General features: G+C 42.0%; 1 protein-coding gene across 2 annotated transcripts in view; it reads right to left on the reverse strand.

Moving 5' to 3' along the window:
• Positions 1-27355, reverse strand: part of LOC126293475 (uncharacterized) — a 282060-nt gene that overhangs the window by 15066 nt on the left and 239639 nt on the right. For both annotated transcript variants that reach the window (XM_049986718.1, XM_049986717.1), the window contains exon 11: positions 3489-3561. In XM_049986718.1, coding sequence (XP_049842675.1) covers positions 3489-3561 — 73 coding nt within the window. The remainder of the gene's footprint in view (positions 1-3488; positions 3562-27355) is intronic.

Here is a 27355-nt window from a genome sequence, read left to right on the forward strand (position 1 = left end):
TATAACTTTAATGCTCTGTAGTGTCATTTAATGATGTTTCCAGACAAGGATTCCTACTAAGTCCCCTCTATGAGCTCTAGAAGTGGGTAACATGAATCGTAAAACACTCTCTGTGTGTGTGTGTGTGTGTGTGTGTGTGTGTGTGTGTGTGTATTTTCTCTGTCCACCCTGTACTAAATTGCTCTGTGAAAGTAGGGAATAACTACACAACCTACTGAATAGAATGAACTGTCTACTGAGTGCACAATTTGGATTGAGAACATGTGACAGTGGCACAGCAGATGAAGTGAAGGAATTGTGCTACCTCAGGAATGAAATAATCCATGACAGATGGAGAAAGGAGAGAACAACAATAGGCCTATCAACTAGTATCAAATGTTTCAATAAGATGGTTCAAAGAATGGACATTTGGAGTACAACATTGTATGGAAGTGAGTCAATAAGTGTGGTAAAAACTGAAAAGAAGAGAGTGCAACTGTTTGAGATGTGGTGCTATAGAAAGAGGTTGAAAATCAGGTCGACTCGTAAGATAAGAAATGAGGTGGTTCTCTATGCAATCAGCAAGGAAGAGAATATGTAGGAAAGAACACTCCACAAGAAGGGATGGCTCAATGTGATGTGTGTTAAGACAACAGGGAATAACTCCCACCACACTAGATCAAGCTGTAGAGAGTAAATATTACAGGATAAGACAAAGACTGGAGTATATAAGGTTAAAAGTGAAGGACAAAATAGAGACTGGAGTATATAGGGTTAAAAGTAGGAGAAAAGTTTCTGTAATGATACTCTCAGAAACCGGAATCTGTTGAGATATGGGCTGTTTTAACTTGTGAAGAGTAACATGCTCTATTTGGTGGCATCAGTGGCACAGATTACCATAACAGTATGTACATGTGGGCAGATGGAAGTTCTTGAGCAGTTGTGGATATGAGGCATCACAATCACTTCAGTATCAATGTATAGACAGGAAATGTCACTGACAGACACTTAGCACCATACACTTTACCAAAAAGTATAACAGACTGTGTGTCAACAATTTCTGAGCAATTAACTGCCAGTGCTATTGCAGAATGTTTCTGCAAAGAAAGACAATTACTGTGTTTTGTGCACAACAGGGTAGCGCCCCATTTTCTAAGAAACATGCAACAAAATCTCGCCACAATGTTTCATTAGGAATAGCAAATTGATCGAGGTGGCTCACTATGATGGCCTCTTCATCCACTGGACCTGAATTAGTTGAATTTCTTGCTACAGGGACATTTAAATGCATTGGTGCATGCCTAACTGATCAACAAGGTACAGACGTTACAGGGGCGTGTGACCAATGCAGATGATGCAGTCCGAATGGAGCCAGATGCACTTGAAAGAGCGCACAATTCATTGCGGAGAAGGCTGAAGGATGTGTCAGGGTGCATGGTAATCATATGCACCATGGCCTGTGGTATCCTACATCTACATATGTACTCCACAAGTCACCATACTGCACGGTGAAGGGTAATCTGTACCACTACTAATCATTTCCTTTCCTGAGGGGAAAAATGACTGTCTACAAGCCTCCACGTGAACCCTAATTTCTCATATCTTATCTTCATGCTGCTTATGCAAAATGCATGTCGCTGACAATGGAATTGTGCTGCAGTCAGCTTAAAATGTTGGTTCTTTAGATGTTATCAGTAGTGCTCCTTGAAAAGAATGCCGCCTCCTCTCCAGGGATTCCCACTTGAGCTCATGAAGCATCTCCCTGACACATGCGCATTGTTTGGACCTACCAGCAACAAACCTAACAGCCCTCCTCTGAATTGCTTCAATGTCTTCCTTTGATACAACCTGCTATGGATGCCAAACACTTGAGCAGTAGTCAAGAAAAGGTCACATTAGCATCCTATAAGCAGTCTCCTTTACAAATGAACAACACTTTTCTAGAATACTTCCAATAAACCAAAGTCAACAATTCATCTTCCCTATCACAGTCTTCACATGCTCATTCCATTTCATATCGCTTTGCAATGTTACGCCCAGATATTTAAATGACTTGATTGTGCCAAGCAGAACACTACTAATACTATATCTCAACATTATGGGTTTATTTTTCCTGCTCATCCACATTAACTTACATTTTTTATACATTTGGAGCAAGCTGCCATACATCACACCAATTAGAAATTTTTTCCAAGTCGTGTTGCATCTTCCTACAGTCACCAAACTTTGACATCTTCCCATACATCACAGTGAGACCAGCAAACAACTCAAACTGCTGCTCACTCTATCCATCAGACCAATTACATATAGAGAAAATAATAGCGGTCCTGCCTCACTTCCCTCGGGCACTCCTAACAATATCCTTGTCTCTGATGAGCACTTGCTGTAAAGGAGGAAATACTGTGTTCTATTACTTAAGAAGTCTTTCAGCTATTCACATATCTGGGAACCTATTCTGTATGCTTGTACCTCCGTAAACAGTACGCACTGGAGCAGCATGTCAAAAACTTCCTGGACATCTACAAATATGGAATTTACTTCCATGTAACAGGGAGACGGGAAGGAGAGGTCAGATGAGCCCATACATCAATAGGTTTTTTCGACACATATGACCACACCACCTTCTCCTCCCCTCTCTGAGTCCATCTCTTCCTCCCTCTGTCTGTCCACCTCATCCTCCCACCTCTATCTGTCTAACTCCTAGTTCTCACACTTTGTCTCTTCACCTCCTTATCCCCCTCTCTTTGTCCACTTCCTCTACCCCCTTTCTATTACAACATCCTCCTCCTCCCCCTTTCCATTTCTACCTCCCCCCTCTTCCTTTTTCACCTGCCCACTACATCTTCCACCTGTCTCATCCATCTCCCCTCCTTCTTCTCCTCTTTCTGCCCAATTCCTCCTCCCCCTTGCTCTATCCATCCCCTCCTCTACCCATTTCAATATGTCCCCAGCCATGCTAATCAGTACATGTAGCCCTTTGCAATCTATTTCAATACAGCAGGCCAATATACTCTCACAACATGCCTGTCATTCAGGGTAGCCTACACATTGGTGCCTGTAAAATATTTTCTCGCCCCGACATGTAGGCTGTCATGCAAAGCAGGTTGATTTGGTAGGCTGACACTGCTCTCTCACAACATGCCTATTGTGCAGGGCAGCCTATATGTCAGGGGCTGGGGAAAACGTTTTTGCCCATATCTCTACCCCTATTGGAGCTAGGAGGTTATAACCTCCCACCACAATGCTGCTACTTCTGATACCTGCTGTCCCTGTACCAAATTTGGTTGCATTTGACCATTTGACCCCAGGTTTCAGACAAGATCCCGGACACACACACATACACTCCACTTTATATATATATAACAGATAGAAAATCTTATTTTAGGGATCGTCCGAGGAGGGAAAGGGGAGGAGGGAATTGAGTGAGAGTGAGAGTGAGAGTGAGAGTGAGAGAGAGAGAGAGAGAGAGAGAGAGATTACTAAGGAAAATAATGAACCACATTACTTACCACTGGAAACAGAAAAACCTGAATGGTGAATAATAGATATCAAATTGTAGTCTCCTACAGCTCTTCTGAGACTCTGTAATAAACCAAAAGTCATACTGCTTAGTATTTTTTCACTAACGACATTAAGTTACAAATGCAGAGAGCACATTCACTCTATTAACACAAGAAAGAACAGTATGTTTAATGCCTGGACAACATTCTACATCCACATCTACATACATACTCTGCAAACCACTGTGAAGTGCATGGCAGAAGGTCGTTAGTGCTGTACCACAGTTTGGATTTCTTCCCATTCCAATTGCACACAGAAAGCAGGAAGAATGACAGCTAGTGACTCAGAGTGCATGGTAATTAGTCTCATCTAATCTTTCCTGTCACTATGGGAGCAACATTTAGTGTAGGATGTCCCAAAAAAATCAAAGTGGTTCTTCTGAATGCATACTCTCTTAATTTATTAACAAAATGTCGAAACAACTGTAAATAATATTTCACACATGTAGGACCTCAACAACAACAAGTCACCTGCTAAGTAAGACTAACATCTCAACGTGTTTGTAATCACTTGTAACATTATTAGTAAACATATTGTTTTGCAATAAGTGGATGTCTTAATGAATTACATATACCAGTTCTAAAGCAGATATATTTTTAATATGTGGCATAAAACATCAAATTAAAGGTTCAAAATTGCCCTCTAATAAATAAGCTCTGACAGTTTTATTTTATAATATCCAAGAAGCGAATTTATCTGTCAACAAAAGTGTCAATCTCGCCTTTCCGAATGTATCATCTCTTGCGTACACCTACCAACTCTTCAGCTGTGTGAAGAAACCAGTGAACCTGTATCAAGTGTACAGGGAGTTAAAAAATGCACAAAAACCCACAAATATTTGAACAGTACTGACAAGAGTTTGTCAACAAAGTAGATAATTTGTTTGACATTGCACATTCCAATTTGCTTCAATTATTGAAAATAAATAAAGGTAGGATCAGCTTACAGTGACAGAGAGAGCCAGGTCAGCCTGGTCACTTAGCTGGAGTGCACAAAACACTGTCTAACGAAGAGGAAAGGCCCCATAACTCAGAACTACTGAGGAAGAAAAGTGACATGCTAAATATTTTTCTATGCCAGCTTCAATATCATCTCACAAACTGTTACAAAATGATTGATCTTCTGATTCTGCACTTGCAATAACATTTTTCAACTGTGATTGATAACTTACAACCCGGACCCATAAAATGATGACGCAGAAAAATTTCATTACTTACAAACAAAATTAATAGCAGCACTAGATAGATGTCAATTAAATATAAGAGACTCTGTGTTTATTCTTGAAGTGATCATTCAGGCACCTGGATATAATGGTGATAGATTTCCTGTAAGCAAACCCTCGATATGAAGTATTCATACAGAAAAATGGAAAGAGCCTTCGGAAGCCATATAAGGCTAAGTTTCAAAATGAGGTACCAGATGTTGTGAGTGTCGTCTGGGATGGTAAAATGTTGCCTTCTTTGGAAGATCAGAAATCAAAAGAAGAAAGTCTTTTGATAGTTGTATTGCACAAAAATAAATAACAACTTACTGCTGTGCCAAACTTGGGAAGCATCTCAGAATACAAACAAGAACAAGCTGCTTGGAACTTGACTTTAGACTTTGAATGTCAAGGATAAAGTGCAAATTCTTTGTTATGATCCTACAGCTTCACATACAGGTCATTTCAATGGTGCCTGTGTGCGTGTTGAATAAAACTTAATAGAGATATTCTTATTTTTGCTTGCCATCATCATGTATATGAATTCGTGTTCAATTCAGTCAAGTGACAATAAATGCTGATATTCCACTCTTCAAAAAGTTCAAAGATGATAACAATCCAGGTAAAATACTGTGCTGTAAGGAAAATCCCCAACTGCTCCAAAATTGATAATCTGGGAGAATTTTACTGAACTGATCAAAGGAAGAGTCAGAAATGACTATTGAGAATTGATAAGACTTTTCTGTGATTTTTTTGGTGGAGCTACACAGAGAAAAATTTGAGATTCGACCTACCTCCAGGCACCATGCACCAAGCTCAATGGAGGCAAGAGCTATTTATTCTCTAAAAATCCCATTACTTTGTGCTCACTGCAAAGTTACAAATAAGGATAAGGGCAATTTTAGACATTTGCCTGTTCATTGTAACATCCTACTTCAAGCTATGGCTACAAATATTTTGGCAATAAAAGTACCTATCAAGATTTGTTCTTTTCGAAGTCAATGGAGGCTTACAAAAAGATTGATAAAAGCATTTCAAAAGCAGCTTTACAGAAGATAGGCCACCATTTATGATATTTGAATGATGATGGTTCTGTCTTAATCACTGACAATGATGTGGGCCAAGAAACTAAAATAAAAATGGTTGAAAATTTAATGAAAGAGAACTTATCAACCTGAAGAACTGATGTCATTTTTCTTCTCAAATGTCCTACTAAGCGAAAAAATAATGTTTTGCTTCAAGAAGCCAGAAATATGGTGAGCAATACAGCTGAGAAAGCAGTCAAGTTGATGGAAGTTTCTCATCATTTAATCACAGTTGCAGAGGAATAACAGCATCTTTTTTTACGTGAAATACATGAAATGTATTCACAGTTCCAAATACGGATAACCATCAGCTGTACAATGGAATGAATACAATGAAAATTGGTGTCAGAATGTAGCGCGAACACAGATTTCCCACTTTACGCAAGTGATCACTTTAACTTCTTTGGCTATCCATGCACGACGCATAGCTACACCCAAACTTACATATGTCATCGTTCATGCATCGAAACCTGCACACGCACACATTAAGTAATTCCCGTACAGGGGGAGGACTTTATCCATGTCCTAGGGAACAATACATCATACTTCTGGGCAACATCGTAATATCGTAATTTTTTTACGTTGCATAAAAGAATGCTAGAAGATTTACCTATCTGTATCAAGTAAACTTTGGAATGAAAATGTAAAGAATAATGTTATTTACATGTAAATAATAAATAAAGATGTTTTGGGCATATTGGTGTTTTATGTATCAAATAAACATTAAGTTCCAGAATATTGATCTACTCAATCTGTACACATTTTTGAGTCTTTTGTTTGGAATCGAGTTGGCACATGCCATCATAATTAAATCACAATAATAGTTATAATGTGAGTTATTAACATCACTTAGAAAAAAATAGAGGGTATGCGTATTTGATTTTGTGAAAGAAGAAAATCTCCTTTGTCTTGACACACAGCTCCAGATTCTCACTTAATTCCAGTTTCATCAACTAATGCTGGTTCTTGAAACTCTCTAAACAGGTTTTCATGGAGCAACTGGCACCTATGTTCGGGCAATGTTTCAGAGACCCTCTTCTGTTAGACAAAAAACCCGTGACCATTAGTGCTGCTCTTGTCTATAACTAAGGTCATTATAAATAACTGAAGCAATGTCACAGATTCACTGTAGCTATATGATTTGACATACTGTCATAGAGCTTTGCACACACAGAGAAAAAATTAAAAAGCTTTTTTTTTTTTTTTTTTTTTTTTTTAAATAAACAAGTGCTCTATATGGGTCCCATACAGGTCCTGCAGATATCAGGTAAATAATCGAGATCTTATGTTTGGTGCACCATGTCACTATCAATTTGTTCAAAAGCACTGTTGATGCGAACTTGCAGTTCTGGTGGGTTTCTTCATATAGGGGGTATAAACACTGAATCTTTCACATAGACCACACAAAAAAACTGCCTGGTGTTAGGTCAGAAGAGCTTGGAGTCCATGACGTGAATTGCTGATCATCGACCTCACCACGATCAAAACATCAGTTTCTCAATTTCCTATTTAATAATTCCTTAACATCATGATGGAAATAGTGTGGGGCACCATTTGGTTGGTAAATGAAGTCCACACTGTTGGTCTCCAGTTGAGACATGAGCCTATTTTCCAGCATGCATTGAATAAACATCTCCTGTAACAGTCTTTTCACAAAAGAAAAAGGTACCATAAACTTTAAACTGTGAGAACGCGCAAAACACACGAGATTTTGGTGAATCTAAAATGTGCTGCACGATAATGTGGGGATTCTCTGTCTCCAAGATTCACACATTGTGCCTATTCACTGTGCCATTCACAAAAATGGTTGCCTCAGTACTGAAGTTCAATTTCTCACAAAACCCATCCTCTTCCATAAGCTGTTGCAACTGAGTCGAAGATTCAAAGCATCTGACTTTGTCATCAGGAGTCAGGGCTTGTAGCAACTGCAAGCGGTAAGGCTTCAGCTTCAGTCATTTCCTTAATATCTTCCAAATGGTCAACCATTTCTTCACTCACTGCAAGCCGACCCATGTTGATTCCCCCTTGCAGAGACAACCTGAAGCTTTAAGCTGCACACACACCATCGCCAAATGGGGCTAACAGTTGGTGTATCTCGTTGAGCTTTGTTCTGAAGTCTGTTTAAACTCTTAGACGACGAGGAATGCTTTCTTAGCATCTGCCACTATATTGCCTAGCTAATAGCTGCTGCGCCCACATGGCAGAAATCTGAAGCATAATAGCAACAATACAACACTCTTTCTATATTGGTATTGAGTTTGGTGACAATATGTCACTGAATGTAGCTACAGTGAATTTATGAAATTGCTTCAATCATTTGTTATCACTTCATATATTTCATATTCCCCGGTATATTCTAAGATGGGATGCACAACTGGATACTTTAAAGACTGAACCAAACACGTCACCTGCCTTACCTACAAATGAGAATATCTGATCATTTCATTTTGTATCCCTAGAAATTGTTACATGCAGGTACAAGGGGTATTTGAAAAGTCTGTGCAGAGTCGGAGAGATGGCACCACCGGTAAGTATCGAATTCATGTTCAGTTAGCAGCATCTTTGGAAAGAAAGCACACCAAGTTTCAGCCATATTGGTCTTCTTTTTTTTCCATTTGTGTGAATCAAGAAAGTCGAGTAATTGTCAAAAACTGGACGAAAAAGAATTTTGTGTAGTGATTAAACATTACTTTATGAAACACAAAATGCCTCAGTAGACTAAAGAGGCACTTGATAAACATTTCGATGAGACTGCAGCTTCAATTAGAACATTTTATAAGTGCATTCAAAATTTTCGGAGTGGCCATATGGGCACAAGTGATGGTGAACATTCTGGACGCCCTGTGGAAATCATTGATAAAATCAATGATATGTTGATAGATGACAGAAGAGTTAAGGTGCGTGAGATTGCTAGTGCTGTGGGCATCTCAAATGAACAGGTACATAATATTTTGCATAAACATTTGGACATGAGAAAGCTATCCGCAAGATGGATTCCGCAGTTTCTCATGCTTGATCAAAAGCAGAATCGAGTGAAGTGTTGCAAGGATAGTTTGCAGCTGTTCGCGAAGAATCTGCAAGACTTTAAGTGTTGTTTCGTCACTGTGGATGAAACAAGGATACATTACTATACTCCTGAGACCAAACAACAATCTAAACAATGGGTTACCAAGGGAGAATCTGCACCAAAAAAGACGAAGACCATTCCTTCGGCTGGAAAGGTTATGGGGACTGTCTTTTGGGATTCGCAAGGGATAAGCCTCATCGACTATTGGACCGTTTGAAAACCAAGCTGCAAGAAAAACGCTGGAAATTGGATTGCAAAAATGTCCTTTCCCATCACGACAATGCACCAGCACACACCTCAGTAGTTTTGGTCACAAAATTAATGGAAATAGGATTCCAACTAGTTTCACATCCCCCCTATTCTCCAGACTGGCTCCCTCGGACTACTATTTGTTCCCCAGTGTGAAGAAATGGCTGGTGGGACAAAGATTTTATTCAAATGAGGTGGTGATTGTAGCAACTAATAGCTATTTTGCAAACTTGGACTATTCCTATTATTTGGAAGGGATCAACAAATTATAACAGCGTTGGACGAACTGTATTAGTCTAAAAGGAGACTATGTCGAAAAATAAAGATGGTTTACCCCAAACACCTAAGTCCTTTTAATTTTTTGCATGGACTTTTCAAAAACCCCTCGTATGTGCACGAGTTGACTGATTACAGTCATAAATTGAACTTGCATTTGTTGAAGAACTCACATCTTTTTTCAAAGCAATTTAGAGAAATAAAGAACCATCTGAATCTTTATTGTTATACTGGGATTTTAATAACATTACTTTCACACACGAGTATGGTGAAAGGATGGCACTTCCTGTCACACAGTCAAGAGCAGAAGTTGACAAAATACACTGACAGAAAATAAAATGCCAAAACCAAGAAGTAGTTGCACAAGATAAAGAAGAAAAGTTGGTAGATATGTTTCTACATCTGAAAGACGACATCCATTTGAATGTCATGCTAGTCACATAAAAGTGACACTAGTAACACTAACATGAGAATGCAAATCAGTTTTGCCTTAAATACATTCTATAACAGTCATTAATATTAGTTACCTTTGGTACTGAATCTGGCGAGTTGATGTTAGTCAAGAATGCCTTTAAGATGACAAAGATGCCATTATCAACAGCTCATTGAGTTTGAATGAGGTCATGTAATAGGGCTACAAGAAGCTGGATGTTCCTTCTGCAATACTGCACAAAGGCATGGCAGGTATGTAATAACCACTGTACATGACTGCAGGCAGCGGTGATCACAAGAATGTACAGTTGCCAGAAGGCCAGGCTCTGAATGGCCACATGGCACTGCCAGGAGATGTATAGCTCTGGTGCATTGTATGGAATATGCAGCAGCAATTTCAGACCTGGCACAACAATGAGACAATGAACTGTTAAAAATCAAACACTTCAGCATCAGCTCTGAGCCAGACACCCCGTAGTGCACTTTCCACTGACCCCAAACAACTGCCAATTACGCCCTTAGTGGTGTCAAGTGGGAGCTCATTGGAGGGCAGAGTAGAGATGTGTTGTGTTTTCTGATGAAAGTCTGGGCACCAGTGATAGCCATGCGTTTGTTAGGAGGGAGACAAGTGAATGCCTGCAACCAATCTGTCTGTCTCATAGACGCACTGGACCTACACCTGGAGTTATGGTCTGGAGTGCGATTTCATACGACAGCAGGAGCACTCTCATGGTTATCCCGTGCACCCTGACTGCAAATTTGTACATCAGTCTGGTTAATCAACCCATTGCGCTGCTGTTCATGAACAGGATAAGACGTGTTTTCCACCGGGATAAGACACGACACATAGCTGAGCTCGCTCTACAGAACGGCCTGGCCAATTACCAGATTTGTGCTCAATCGAGCACATATGAGACTTCATCAGACGACGATTCCAGCGTCATCCACAATCGGCATTAACCGTTCTTGTATCGACCAACCAAGTGCAACAAGTGTGGAACTCCCATCAGACAAACTGACATCTGACACCTATAAAACACACATTTGCATGCTTGCCTTCCACATTCTGGTAGTTACACGGGTTACTAATGCACCACCATTTCACATTTGCAATGGCTTTTCTCGTGCTTAACCTGTCAATGCAAGATTATCCCTTTAACATATTATCTGGACAAAAATTATGAAAAGGATAGTTGCTTTCCACCACATAGTGGAGATGTTGAGTCACAGATGGCACAACAAAAAGACTGTCACAAAATAAGCTTTTGGCCAACAAGGCCTTTGTCAAAAATAGAAGACACACACACACACACACACACACACACACACACACACACGAGCACAGTCTCTAGCAGCTGAAGCTACACTACGAGTAGCAGCCGCCGTGCGTGATGAAAGAGGCAACTGGATGGGGCTAAGGAGGAGGCTGAGGTGGGGAGGGGGAGAGATGGCAGGGTAGGGGCAGGGAATGGTGATGTGCTGCTCTGGAGCTTGCAGGGACAAGGTGGGGTGAAGGTAGAGCAGCTAGGTGCTGTCGTGAGGTTAGACAAAGGATCAGGGAGGGGGGGTTAGTTTTAGTCATTGTACTCACCCATATAGTCCCTTCGCTGTTTCCATTCCAGCACTACACAGCCCTCTATTCCACCAATGCACCCAGTCTTTTTCTTCTCTCCTTTTCCACTAACACCCCCCCCCCCCCCCCCCACTTCTCCCCCGCCCTTTGTCTAATCTCCCGACAGCACCTATCTGACCTACCCTCTTCCCACCTCATCTCTGCATGCTCCCCAGCAGTACATCACTATCCCCCATCCTGCTATCCCTCCTCCTCCGAGTCCCAGCCTCCGCCTTACCCCACCCTGTTGCCTCTCCCATCACACACTGCTGTTGCCGTTGCTTCTGCTGCTCGTAGTGTGGCCTCAGCTGCCAGGGACAGTGGTTGTGTGTGTGTGTGTGTGTGTGTGTGTGTGTGTGTGTGTGTGTGTGTGTGTGTGTGTCTTCTATTTTTGACAAAGGCCTTGTTGGCCAAAAGCTTATTTTGTGACAGTCTTTTCATTGTACCCATCTGCGACTCAGCATCTCCATTATATCCTGAGTAGCAACTACCCATTTCATAATACTGTTACATTCCATCCTGGATTTTCCATCGTTTGGTTTATCTGGTTCATTACTCTACATTAATTATTTCTTGATGTTTGGATTTTTTTCTATCAGAGTGCCTGTTCAGAAAGTATTTTACTATGTATGTGACATTTTTGTTTTTTACTCACAGTGTCCTGCAGCCTTCATGTATTTTACAAATGACATTATTAACGTATTGAATGACAATACGTAGGTCTGCCCCCGGTAGCTGAGTGGTCAGCGTGACAGACTGTCAATCCAAAGGGCCCGGGTTCGATTCCCGGTTGGGTCGGAGATTTTCTCCGCTCAGGGACTGGGTGTTGTGTTGTCCTAATCATCATCATTTCATCCCCATCGACGCGCAAGTCTCCGAAGTGGCGCCCTCGTCACACGACATTTCATTTCATTACAATACATATACAAAAGTTACAAAATTACTACATATCAACATTTAAATACAATTCTTCAGCATAAAATAAAACAAATGACAACAGCTATATATGGATATCAACGTCTCTTGTCACATCACTCATCGCTGTCAGGAAAAAGTTTCGTTGGCAAGTGTGGAACACGTCGATGCAATATGAGTTGCAGTCACACAATGGCGACGAAGATTTGCCCCACTCATGGAGAGTGCCTGCACATCTTCCATGGCCTGTTCGTACAAAGTTCAGCATAGTTCAAATTTCCCAAGGCTGATTGAGTCCAGGGTGTTTCTTCTGGATACAAGGCAGTTTCAGGCACTGTGGGGGACAGTTTTTTGTCACCAGCAGCATTTCCATTCATCATGGCACTGAATTCAGTTTCAGTGAGAGTCCTGGCTATGACAAGAGTGGAATGTCTTAATCTTAATGTTTTGGACTCAGCAGGGTATATATTATTCAACAGTGGAATTTGTGGTTATCAGCAACATTCTGGTATTCATGCAGTAGCACACTCTTCTAGCCAACCCCAGGAGGTGGAACATGGCTCAAGAAAGATAACCAGTATGTGGCAGTCGATCTCATTGACACACTGTCAATGCATGTGGCTTGGTCAAGTTGTTATCTTTTTTATGTATTAACTATTAAGCCAGACCGGCACACAGTATGCCACTGCTGAGTATACCAATCCGAGTGGTGATGCGCGAAGAGTGTCTGCTAATCACCCACAACTAGTGCCACAGAGTTTATGGAGAATTTTGTTTCTCCTTTTGAGATTAACAGTCCTTGAAAGAAAGTGTCCTATCTAATGTGAACCCAAAGCATTTTTGATGCACATTATGATGGACTTTGTCTCCCTCAAAATAAGAAGGGCTCTGTGTGCCAATCTAGTGTAAAAATGAAAACATGCAACTTCTGTTTTATTTGAGTCTATTTATAAAAATATTGGCTAAGATGTCTAGACCAGACTTTCTGTACTGTGTTGGTGGAATATAAGATAAATATAAAAAAGGGATGAGAAAGGGCAGAGCCCTGTAGTAAGCCATTATTGAATACTTTTGGACAGCTAGTGTCTTTTCCTGTAGTAACAGTAAATGTCTTCAGTCAGCTTTCTTGTTCATCTACAAAAGAGAAGTTGTAATAATTTATACACTGACATGACAAAGATCATGAGATACCTCCTAAAATTATGTCTGGCCTCTTTTTGCCAAGTGCAACGCAGCAGCTTAACATGGCAAGAACTCAACCAGTCGCTGAAAGTCCCCTGCAGAAATATCGACCCACGTTGCCTCTACAGCCATCCGTAATTCCGAAAGTGTTGCTGTGCAGGATTTTGTGCACGAACTGACCTCTCAGTTATGTTGGGAAATCTGGGTGGCCAAATCATAAGTTCAAACTGTCCACAATGTTTTTCAAATCAATTGCAAATAATTGTGGCCTGGTGACATGGTGCATAGTCATCGATAAAAATTCCATTGTTGTTTGGGAATATGAAATCCTGAATGGCTACAAACGGTCTCCAAGCAGATAAACATAATCATTTTCAGTCAATGATACACTACTGGCCATTAAAATTGCTACACCAAGACGAAATGCATATGATAAACGGGTATTCGTTGGACAAATATATTATACTAGAACTGACATGTGATTACATTTTCACCTAATTTGGGTGCACAGATCCTGAGAAATCAGTACCCAGAACAACCACCTCTGGCCATAATAACGGCCACGATACGCCTGGGCATTGAGTCAAACAGAGGTTGGATGGCGTGTACAGGTACAGCTGCCCATGCAGCTTCAACATGATACCACTGTTCATCAAGAGTAGTGACTGGCGTATTGTGATGAGCCAGTTGCTCGGCCACCATTGACCAGACGTTTTCAATTGGTGAGAGATCTGGAGAATGTGCTGGGCAGGGCAGCAGTCAAACATTTTCTGTATCCAGAAAGACCTGTACAGAACCTGCAACATGCGGTCGTGCATTATCCTGCTCAAATGTAGGGTTTCGCAGGGATCGAATGAAGGGTAGAGACACGGGTTGTAAACACATCTGAAATGTAATGTCCACTGTTCAAAGTGCACTCAATGGGAACAAGAGGTGACCGAGACACGCAACTAATGGCACCCTATACCATCACGCCAGGTGATACGCCAGTATGGTGCTGACGAATACACGATTCCAATGTGCGTTCACCGCGATGTCGCCAAACACGGATGCGACCTTTGTGATGCTGTAAACAGAACTTGGATTCACTCGAAAAAATGACTTTTCCCATTCGTTCACCCACGTTCGTCACTGAGTACGCCATCGCAGGCATTCCTGTCTGTGATGCAGCGTCACGGGTAACTGCAGCCACGGTCTCTGAGCTGGTAGTCCATGCTGCTGCGAACACTGTCGAACTGTTCGTGCAGATGGTTGTTGTCTTGCAAACGTCTCCATTTGCTCACTCAGGGATCAAGATGTGGCTCTACGATCCGTTACAGCCATTGGGTACGATGCCTGTCATCTCGACTGCTACTGATATGAGGCTGTTGGGATCCGGCACGGCATTCCGTATTACCCTCCTGAACCCACCGATTCCATATTCTGCTAACAGTCATTGGATCTCGACCAAACCGAGCAGCAATGTCGCGATACGATAAACCGCAATTGCGACAGGCTACAATCCGACCTTTATCAAAGACAGAAACATGATGGACCGCATTTCTCCTCCTTACACGAGGCATCACAACAACATTTCACCAGGCAATGCCGGTCAACTGCTGTTTGTGTATGAGAAATCAGTTGTAAACTTTCCTCATGTCAGCATGTTGTAGGTGTCGCCACTGGCACCAACCTTGTGTGAATGCTGTGAAAAGCTATTCATTTGCATATCACAGCATCTTCTTCCTGTTGGTTAAATTTCGCATCTGGAGCACGTCATCTTCATGGTGTAGCAATTTTAATAGGCAGTAGTATATTTCAGTTGGACCAGAGATGCAGTCCATTCTAAGTAAGCAAAGCCCACACCATTACAGAATCAACACCAGCTTGCATAGTGGCTTGATAAATTGGGTCTACAGTTTGATGGGGTGTGCATCACACTTGAACTATACTATCAGCTCTTACCAACTGACATTGGAACTCATCTGAGCAGGCCACAGTTTCACAGTCATTTAGGTCTGACTGATATGATCAGCCCAGGAGAGGTGATGCAGGAAATGCAAGGCACTAGTATTGGTCATCATCTGCTATAGCTCATTAAAGCCAAATTTAGTGACAGTGTCCTCACGGATATGTTTGTCATACATTCCACATTGATTTCTGCAGTTATTTCACACACTGTTGCTTGTCAGTTAGCACTGACATCCGCCACTGTTCTTGGTTGTTAAGTGAAGGCCATTATCCAATATTTTGTCTGTGATAACTGACAATTGGTGTTCTTGGCACACTCTTGACAATGTGGATCTCGGAATATTGAATTCCCGAACGATTTTCGAAATGGTATGTCCCATGTGTCTAGCTCCAACTACCATTCTGTGCCCAATGTCAATTCCCATCATGCATCCATAATCGCAGTGAAAATTTTTCACATGAGGTACCTGAATACAAATGACGGCTCCACCAATGCACTGCCATTTTATACCTTGTGTACATGATACTACCACAATCTACACTACTTGCCATTAAAATTGGTACACCACGAAGATGATGTACTACAGATGGGAAATTTAACCGACAGGAAGAATATGCTGTGATATGCAAATGATTAGCTTTCCGGAGCATTCACACGGTTGGCGCTGGTGGCGACACCTACAAGTGCTGAAATGAGAAAAGTTTCCAACCGATTTCTCATACACAAACAGCAGGTGACCGGCATTGCCTGGTGAAACGTCGTTGTGATGCCTCGTGTAAGGAGGAGAAATGCGTATCATCACATTTCTGACATATCGCGACATTGCTGCTTGCGTTGGTGAAGATCCAATTACAGTTAGCAGAATATTGAATCGGTGGGTTTACAAGGGTAATACGGAACGCCGTGCTGGATCCCAACGGCCTCGTATCACTAGCAGTCGAGATGACAGGCATATTATCTGCATGGCTGTAACGGATCGTGCAGCCATGTCTTGATCCCTGAGTCAACAGATGGGGACATTTGCAAGACAACAACCATTTGCACGATCAGTTCAACGATGTTTGCTCGGAGGCCATGGCTGCGGTTACCCTTGATGCTGCATCACAGACAGGAGCATCTGCGATGGTGTAGTCAATGACGAACCTGGGTGCACGAATGGTAAAATGTCATTTTATCCGATGAATTGAGGTTCTGTTTACAGCATCATGATGGTCGCATCTGTGTTTGGCAACATCGCGGTGAACACACATTGGAAGCATGTATTCATCATTACCATACTGGCTTATCACCCGACGTGATGTTATGGGGTGCCATTGGTTACACGTCTCTGTCACCTCTTGTTCGCATTGATGGCACTTTGAACAGTGGATGTTACATTTCAGATGTGTTATGACCCGTGGCTCTACCCTTCATTCGATCCCTGTGAAACCCTACATTTCAGCAGGATAATGCCCGACTGCATGTTGCAGGTCCTGTACGGGCCTTTCTGGATACAGAAAATGTTTGACTGCTGCCCTACCCCGCACATTCTCCAGATCTCTCACCAATTGAAAACATCTGGTCAATGGTGGCCGAGCAACTGGCTCGTAGAGTTGGTTGTTCAGGGTACTGATTTCTCAGGATCTATGCACCCAAATTGCGTGAAAATGTAATCACATGTCAGTTCTAGTATAATATATTTGTCCAATGAATACCCGTTTATCATCTTCATTTCTTCTTGGTGTGGCAATTTCAATGGCCAGTAGTGTATATAAGTGCATCTCACTATCCTGTGACTTTTGTCTTCTCAGTGTAAAGCAGTCCATTTCCCCAATTCATATCATATACTGCAGCTTAATCAATAAAAGTAACTGATGTTTCCTGCTTCAATAAATATTGTTAAGGATGAGACTCGATCAGCACAGCTTCATTCTGGTCTGAACCCAGCTTATTCAATAAGAATGTTCTGCAAGATCCCTGGGCTAAACTCACTATATAGAATTCCTTCAAGGAACTGGTAAATAGTACTCAGTAGTGCGACTGGGTGACACTTCTTAGGCTGGTCTGATGCCTTCCTGGGTTTGAGTATTGGCTATGAATTTGAGTGCTTCATTTTTTGTGGGATCATGTCAGAGAAGAAATCTGCCAGTCTTCTTTTGTTGTTCCCACTATGCAGAAGAAATTCTGGATGGATTTTGTCATTTCCTGTTGCAGCAGAAATTTGAGATACAGAAAAAGTTTTTGAGAACTCAGATTGTTTGTTAGTGTTCTCATTGAGCAGTTTAAGTTTTATCCCTTGGTGCTCTTGATATGGGCAGTAAATGGGACACAATCCTATTACATGATGTATGGCTCTTGTCCCTTACTTTAATTTTTTTTCCACCCAACTTCTTTAATAACAAACGTGCTTCTCGACTTGATGTCTGAAGTTTGAGGAACTCAACAGTGACTTTCCACCAAGTACATTTGGATGTATAGAGGTTATGAAGTAGATTAATGCTATTCTGAGTCACTCTGCTTTTCAGAAACTCATCATTCTGTTTCTCTTACTGTCTTTCCAAGTTGGAACATATAACTTCTGGTAGCCCCTATGGATTGCATTCTTTACTGCATTCATCAGAGCTCCAACAAGCCTCTCATAGGTTTTTGCTTTTAGGGGAATCTAACCATGACATTTTCCAGATTTTTAGCAAAACGCCCCACTTTGCTTATTGTGTGTATAGGTAATATCAATACTGCTTATTTCATATCTCTATTTTTCGAGACTGATATTAAGTTACACACTCATCACTGGTGGCTGTTTATTTTGCTTTTATGTCATCATAGAATTTTTGCAGTTATGTATGGAGATGATGTATTTATTTTACCTGGTTTCCAACATGTCCTTGTATTGTTAAGAATGAAACTAAGTGTGCTGTACAAGGGTCGTTTGATGATTCTGGTAAATTTCCATCAAAGAAGGGAACACTTTTTGTGTGTCTTCATGGTTGGTGAGCTTGATTATTCCTAAGATGATATACAGAATTTCAAAAATATACAGCATGCAGTTTATTGTTGTCAGCTGTCTGAATTGGTCAGTGTGTCAAATGCAATTGAAAATGAAGGAGACAAAGTTTTGTGCTGTACTATACATTTTCATTTGAAGGGCTGGACTGCTGCATAAATCAAAACAAAGCTGGATGAAGTTCACACAGACTCTGCGCCATCATTGAAAATCATTTACTTTTGAATTAATGAATTTAGATATGGTCGGACAAGCAGTGAAGCCAACAGATGTTCTGGCTGACCATTTGAAGTCACTGCAAAGGAAACCATCAACAAAAAATGGCTCTAAGCACTTTGGGACTTAACATTTGAGGTCATCAGTCCTCCAGACTTAGAACTACTTAAAACTAACCTAAGGACATCACACACATCCATGCCCGAGGCAGGATTCGAACCTGCGACCGCAGCAGCTGCATGGTTCTGGACTGAAGCACCTAGAACCATTAAGCCACAGCGGCCGGCCGAAACCATCAACAAAATCATGGTATGGTAATACAAGACTGCCAAATAAAAATTTGTGAGATTGCTGAGACTACAGAAACTTAATTCAGCAAAAGCAAAATATCCTGCCTGCAGAATTCACTATGAAGGGGTGCCATGATTGCTCAGAGTTGACCAGAAGAGCATGAACAACATTTCAACACAATCTCTAGCGATGTTTAATCACAAACCGAAAGGCTTTTTGCACCAATTTGTGGCTGTTGATGAAGCCTGTATCCATCAGAAGCCACCAGAGTCCAAACAGCAGTCAAAACAATGGCCAACTGCTGGTGAAAATGTACCGAAGAAGACAAAGACCATTTCTCAGATGGTATGTTGATGGCCAATTTTTTTGTGTGTGTGTGTGGGGGGGGGGGGGGGGGGGAGGTGTTTCCCAGGAATAATACTCACACATTACTTGGAAAAAATGAGCTACTGTGCTTCACTGTTGTTAATGGGTAAAGTGCATGAACTAAACTCTGAACTGATTCCTTATCCACCCTATTCACCAGACTTCATCCCAAGTGATTTCTGCCTGTCCTGTAACTCGAAAATTTGGCTCGCTGGGAAGAAATTTTCATCAAATGAGGAAGTGGAAGCTGCAGAGTTTGACAGACCCTATTTCTCCAATGGGGTGAAAAGTCTGAATGACTGCTGGACAAAGTGTATATTCCTAAAAAGGGACTATGTCAAGAAGTAAGGTGAATTGTTTACAAAAAATAAATAAATAAATAAAATTTGTCCTTTTTTACCAGACTCATCAAACACATCACACTTAACACCAGTCATAATAGTACATGGAGGCACTGGCAGCCAGATACAATTATTGCGTCACTTCATACACATCCACAAAAATTTTACAAGGGCATGAAAATAAAATAAATGATTGCTTATGATGAACGTGTAGCTTGACAGCAGTCCAAAAAAATAAAAATATAAAACAAGCAGCCTCGTCCTTGTCTATATATACATACATGTCATTTATAAACTACGTGATATTTGTTTTCAATTTCTTGTTTTCATATAGCCTAGAATACTGTTGACAGGAAAGTCATTCACGTGGAACTGCAAAGCCAGCCATACTGTTAGACACTGTTGATAAAACCGCTATGTTCTCCCTCATGTGATGACACGTGAATTCGATGACAAAAATGTAAGGAGTTACATCACGAAGAGCCCAACTAATATTAACAAACCTCTGTAGAGATGGTCGTCACATAATGGGTAGTAAATTTTTCACTCCATTTGGACCCTGAATCTAGGGAATTTCATTTTTGATGCCTGGAGTCTTCAAGACTGCCCCTTTGTGAGGGTGCATGCTTCGATATTATAGATCGATACTGGTATTAAGTAGCTACTGAACATGACAGATTTTGCTTTTTCTGGAATCATGTCCAATAAGAGAATGCTGGTAGAATTCAGAACCCTTTCGGACTCTGTCAATAATGATCTTTGTAAACAAATTATCCCTCGAAATTATACTTCTGCAGTACTGAAAACTGTCCTCAGACTCTAGCTAGTGGACTCATAGAGTCACGCTTACAGTATACCCATCTGCGTTAACTGCCATCACCACCGTCTTGGTCTCACTGATGTGGAGGTTCTATTCCTGGAACCAGTATTTCCACACAGTGAGTTTGGTCCAAACTACCTCTTCTATTTCAGCACAGATCATGAGACATCATTATCCATGGCAACTGCAATAAGTTAACCAAAATTTTCCATTACGTTCTTTACTATACACACATCAAAAAATGTTTAGCATCACCTCATTTCCAGGAGTTGTGTAACCTGTACAGAAAATTGGAACAGAGATCAACATAAACATCATTTCCGCCCTTTTTAATGCTCACGAAAGCCACACATTGCATGTTGTACCACCATAGAGCGAGACCTTCAGCGGTGGTGGTCCAGATTGCTGTACACACTGGTACCTCTAATACCCAGTAGCACATCGTCTTGCACTGATGCATGCCTGTATTCATCGTGGCACACTATCCACAAGTTCATCAAGGAACTGTTGGTCCAGATTGTCCCACTCCTCAATGATGATTCGGCGTAGATCCCTCAGAGAAGTTGGTGGGTCACATCGTCCATAAACAGCCCTTTTCAATATATCCCAGGCATGTTCGATAGGGTGCATGTCTGGAGAACATGCTAGCCACTCTAGTTAGTTATCCTGAAGGCAGTCATTAAACAAGATGTGCATGACCAGGGTGCAAACTGTCGTCCATAAAGACGAATGCCTGGCCAATATGCTGCTGATATGATTGCACTGTTGGTCACAGGGTGGTGAAATATGCTCAATATTTTTATATACTTGAATTTAGCATATTTCATGACAGTACTCACTCTTCCGTGAAATGTTTATAAGACGATATTTGACTTTTTTGTGTTGGCTTCAGTCGTCTAGTGAAAGTACGATTCCATAATGCTGTTTCGTCGGCTGCGGAAATGTCCTCGTTCAATGCGTTTGCCTCATTTTTGGTGCTTCAAATACCATTTCTCCGAATGTGCTTCCTCTTGATGTTTTTATAAAAAAGTAGTAGAATAACTCATTTTTGCTGGTCACTTGCAAATTATTATAACGTGGACCTGTACATTGTTCCACCATCACACACCGAGAGTTCACTGCCAACTGACTACGGTCAAAGACAACTCCAGCATCAAAGACATTTCAGACAACATACAAGCTTCCACTTGTAACCAGTCTCATTGATATTCTTTGTCACGTCTACTAATATTAATCAATATGCTGTCACTCTCGAATATATAAGCAAATTAGCATAAAATAAGGCAAATTACAATTCACAAAAAATATTCTGACAAAAATATAAGAAAACATTTACAACCTCCCTCATTAGATTTGGTATCAACAAATCTGGTAGAAAATAACACATCTCCTAGATTCATTACAATGGCATTCATGTATCGTACAGCTGTTATAGCACCTACCATGACCACCAGCGGCGAATGTCGTCCCCACATAATGCCGCCCTAAAACAGCAAGGAACCTTCACCTTGCTGCACTCGCTGGACAGTGTGTCTAAGGTGTTCAGCCTGATCTGGTTGCCTCCAAACACATCACCGATGATTGTCTCGTTGAAGGTGAAGACATATGCGACACTCATCGGTGAAGAGAATGTGATGCCAATCCTGAGCGGTCCATTTGGCTTGTTGCTGCGCCCATCTCCACCACACTGCACGGTGTCATGGTTGCAAAGATGGACCTCGCTGTGGGCATCGGGAGTTAAGTTGCACATTATGCATCATGCAGCCTATTGCGCACAGTTTAAGTCGTAACATGGTGTCCTGTGGCTGTAAGACAAGCATTATTCAACATGGTGGTGTTGCTGTCAGGATTCCTCCGAGCCATAATCCATAGGTGGCGCTCATCTACTGCAGTAGCAGTCCTCGGGCAGCCTGAGTGAGGCATGACATCAACAGTTGCCATCTCTCTTTGTCTCCTCCGTGTCCGAACAACATTGCTTTGGCTCACTCCAAGATGCTTGGACACTTCCCTTGTTGAGAGCCTTCCTGGCACAAAGTAACAATGCGAATGCCATCAAACAGCGGTATTGACCGTCTAGCCATGTTTGAACTACAGACAAAATGAGCTGTGTACCTCCTTCCTAGTGGAATGACTGGAACTGATCGGCTGTCGGACCCCCTCCGTCTAATAGGTGCTGTTCATGCACGGTTGTTTACATCTTCGGGCAAGTTTAGTGACATCTCTGGGCAGTGAAAGGGATTGCATCTGTGATACAATATCCACAGCCAACGTCTATCTTCAGGAGTTCTGGGAACCGGGGTGATGCAAAACTTTTTTGATGTGTATATAATCAGTAACAGTGTTGAACAGCATTCGGGTCGGTTCACTGCCTCGCTAAACTACATTCTTGGTCTGAAACTGTGAAGATTGCCTGTCTACAACTTGTACACAGTTAGGGAATTCCTTGTACAGCATCAGGATTTTGCTTACAAGTTCTTTAGGTACATTTATTTACCTCAGGCACTTCCATTTAATCTCTTTTGCTACACTATCATTTTCCTGTTTTAGATCTATAAGGCATGTTCAAAAATTTTCCATTCCTTTATCGCATGAAGTTGAGCACCAGCACACCAGTCGGAATTGAGACAGCAGAGAGGGCTGTGGAGAAGACGTCAGCCAACTGCATGTTAACTGACCCCTCTCAAGGATGGCAACACGATTGCAGCACCCTTTGACAACACGATGGCGAAGAGGACACAAGCGTCACGCCGAATGGTCGCAGTCCACTTTTACGGCAGCATCAAAATTAATCACTTCAAGATTAGCGACTTAGGAATTGCATATACAGAACATTGTTTATTTGCACATCGCCTTTTGCTTGCATCACTTCTGAGTTATTGCAAAAGTTAAGTATTCTCATTGTTCATTTCATAATAAAACTCATTAATACAATTTGTTTCAATGTTGTCAAGCATCTGAGAAGGCAGGTTTCCTAGACACCCCATATTCAATGAGTATGCAGGATTCGACATGTTCAATGGCCATACAGTCCAGAATTGATATGATTCAGGCAATCATTGCACCGATACACCAGGTTGAAGAGACCCGTTCGGTAAAACGCTGTGTCGTGCTGCGTGAAGAAGTCCATAACAGCCTGCGGCACCTCATTGTCAAATAGGAACTGTTATCTTTCAAGGCCCTTTTTAAGGGACCAAAGGTGTGATAATCGCACGGGGGGGGGGGGGGGGGGGGGGGGTGAGATCAGGATTACTGAGCGGATAGTTGAGTGTCTCCCATTTGAGTTGGGGCAACTTCTGCATTACAACATTCTGGATGTGGGGACGTGTGTTATCATGATGTACTAGCACCCCTTGTCACTGTTATCATACCACAACAGCAGTCTCTGACAGATTTGCTGTTCCATACACATTCTTTATTCTCTGATGGATATGTACCTGTGTTTGTCCTTTTGCAGCCAACATTGCCACAGTTCAATTTTCCGTATTTACCGCATGCACCTCGGAGAGTTGCAAATGCCACACAGATCCATTTTCCACATCTTGGTTCTTACACACGCGGATCGTAGTCGTGCTGCATTGTTTATACACTGTGACAATGCCCTCAATCTGAAACTTTTTGATGGCTCCTTATAGAAACACAATTAACAGAGGAATTATAACACCCTTGCTACAGTCTGCTGCATCATTTTGTATTTCCTCTGCAATGCACTGTTTTGTGTGCTCATTGTATGCCCTGGAAAGTCGTCGTCTTTATCGTGCCCACATTTACTTCATCTCCACTGGGAGATTTTCCTTTGGGCATGGATTTTAAGACAGTCTCTGCTTCTGCCCAGGTAATTAGAGGCTCCTCACGGTAAGTCTGAATATGTGGTTCTATGTTATGTTACTGACATCCATCACCAACAGATATTCATGGTCTAACGTTCAATCTCAGTCATTATATTAATGTTTTAATACAAATTTCAATTTTCCACTGAGAAATATGTTTCTTTCTTTGTTTCTTATTAAGATGAATTCCAACAACATATTATCTTTTCTCTCTCTTGGTGCATGTAAGCTCAGTGCTGCATGACACAATACACGAAGGATATTCCAAAATGAAGTTGGATCACTGTTTTCCAGATGGACACTTTGTTGCCAAAAACAAATACACCACGGCATCATGCCATATGAGCCTTGCACTATTTTTCCGAGATAGTTGCCATTGACACTGAGACTGAGACATCTGTTGTAGCGTGCAAACAGTTTGAAGAAAACACTCTGGTAAAACTCGTTACCCTGATGCAAGGAACTGTCACACTGCCTGCTCCACCTCAGCACTGGTTTGGAACCAACTTCCACAAGTGTGGCTTCCAAAGGAAAGAACAAGTGAAACTTGAATAAAGCAAGATTGGGGCCGTCAGCCAGGTGATACAATCTTTCCCATCCGAAGTGACGAATCCGATCCTGTGCGAGTCCCACCGGGTGTGGTTTTGCGTTGTTGTCCAGAGTGCAACACCTTCACTTGAGAGCCCTGGTCTCTTTTGTTGAATGCCGGACCCGAGTTTGGGAGGGTACTGCAGTAGTATGCCGCACTGGTGGTCCCTCGCTGGAGAAAATCGAGGAGAACCACACCTTTTGTGCCCAGAACACAGTGGCCGTAACCTTTCCCGAGGAGGGTGACACTTTTTCCCTCACTGGTGAACTGGGATGCTTCTACATCGTTGAGCTGGCCTTGGACTCTGGTGTTAACTGGTGCACCCATGTCTCATCACTTGTGCTGATTCTGAACAGAAAATCATTTCCCTCTCACTTGTACCACACTGAGTGGTAAATGCTGATTCCAGTTATTGCACTCTTGTGATCTGGGGTCAGGTTCCCAGCACCCACCTCGTAGACACTTTTTGGTAATCCAACACATCGCAGTGCACGGGTTGGGCCAGAGCACTACCCGTAATCAGTGTGGATGCCGTGTCTGACACTGTTATGCACCTGTCCGCTAACACCTTGACCTGTTCTCTAGCAATGTTGTTTTTATTTGTGGATGTACATGGACGCCACTTACAACTTCATCTTCTATACTTTGCCTTCCTTTTCTGAAAATGTAGCACCAGGGACCAACCATCTAATGAGACATGAGCTCTTCACCATACACAAGCTGCAGGCATTTACGGATGACAGATATACCATTCCTGCATGCTCTTTCATATCAGATGATAGCAAGCATTTCGACTGGTGACCACACAGTCCGCGATCGAGATGCGTACTCAAATAACCTCAGGCACGTCACTCTGCTGCTGTTCTCTCTTCTTTGGAACTCTGTGCTTGCGTCATACCTCCTCTGCTGATTCCCCTTCCCTGTTGAACAGGTGTCCGCAGCTCGCGGTGTTGCAGTAGAGTTCTCACTTTCTGCGCACTGGGCCCCGGGTTCGATCCCCGGCGGGGTCAGGGATTTTTCCTGCCTTGAGATGACTGGGTGGTGTTGTCTTCATCATCATCATTCATCCTCATTACGGTCGGAGGAAGCCAATGACAAACCACCTACACAAGGACCTTGCCTGGTATGGCGGTGTGGGTCTCCTGCATTGTCTCCTATGCTCCTCGGAGTATGGGACTTCATCATCTTCATCATCATCATCATCATCATCATCATCATCATCATGTCCGGTGGCTGAGTGGTCAGCGCGACAGACTGTCAATCCAAAGGGCCCGGGTTCGATTCCCGGCTGGGTCGGAGATTTTCTCCGCTCAGGGACTGGGTGTTGTGTTGTCCTAATCATCATCATTTCATCCCCATCTATGCGCAGGTCGCCGAAGTGGCATCAAATCGGAAGACTTGCACTAGGCGAACGGTCTACCCGACGGGAGGCCCTCGTCACACGACATTTCATTATTCATCATCATCATCATCATCATCATCATCATCATCGAAGGGGCAAAGGGTGTGGATATCCATGGCTTTTTTTTTCCTTGCGTCACTGGGTGCACCATCTCCTATTTTAAAAACCATGATGAAAGTTACTTTCAAAATGTCCCTCCTGTTAACCCGACGGACAGCAACTGCAAGAAGACGTGAGTTGCAATGTCAAGAGCCTCAACATGCTTTATTAAAGAATGATAAAATAATTGCATTTTTTATTGTAAATAAACAGTAACTCAATTAAAGAAAATAATCAGTTATTGTTTGACTGTCATAGCACATACACTACAGTGAAAAAAATAAAGGCATACTTTTTAATATTGTGTCACATCTGTCACAGTGTAGAAACCTGATGTAGGATGGATTCAACAAGTCACTCAAAGTCCACTGCAGAAATATTGAGCCAAGCTGCCTTTATAGCTGCCCGCAATTGCAAAAGTGTTGCTGGCACAGGATTTTGTGCATGAACAGACATCTCAATTATGTCCCATAAATACTCGATGGGATTCACGTCCGGCGAACTGGGTGGCCAAATCATTTGCTCAAACTGTCCAGAATGTTCTTCAGCCCAATCACGAACAGTTGTGGCCTGATGTTATTGTGCATTGTCATCCATAAAATTCTCACTGTTGTTCATGAAGATGAAGTACATGGATGGGTGGAAGTGGTCTCCAAGTGGCAGAATATAACTACACTACTGGCAAATAAAATTGCGACACCATGAAGATGACGTACTACAGACGCGAAATTTAACTGACAGGAAGAAGATGCTGTGATATGCAAATGATTAGCTTTTCAGAGCATTCACACAAAGCTAGCGCCGGTGGTGACACACCTACAATGTGCTGACATGAGCAAAGATTCCAACCGATTTCTCATACACAAACAGCAGTTGAGCGGCGTTGCCTGGTGAAACGTCGTCGTGATGCC

Source organism: Schistocerca gregaria, chromosome 10, assembly GCF_023897955.1.
Source record: "Schistocerca gregaria isolate iqSchGreg1 chromosome 10, iqSchGreg1.2, whole genome shotgun sequence".
Lineage (NCBI taxonomy): Eukaryota > Metazoa > Arthropoda > Insecta > Orthoptera > Acrididae > Schistocerca > Schistocerca gregaria.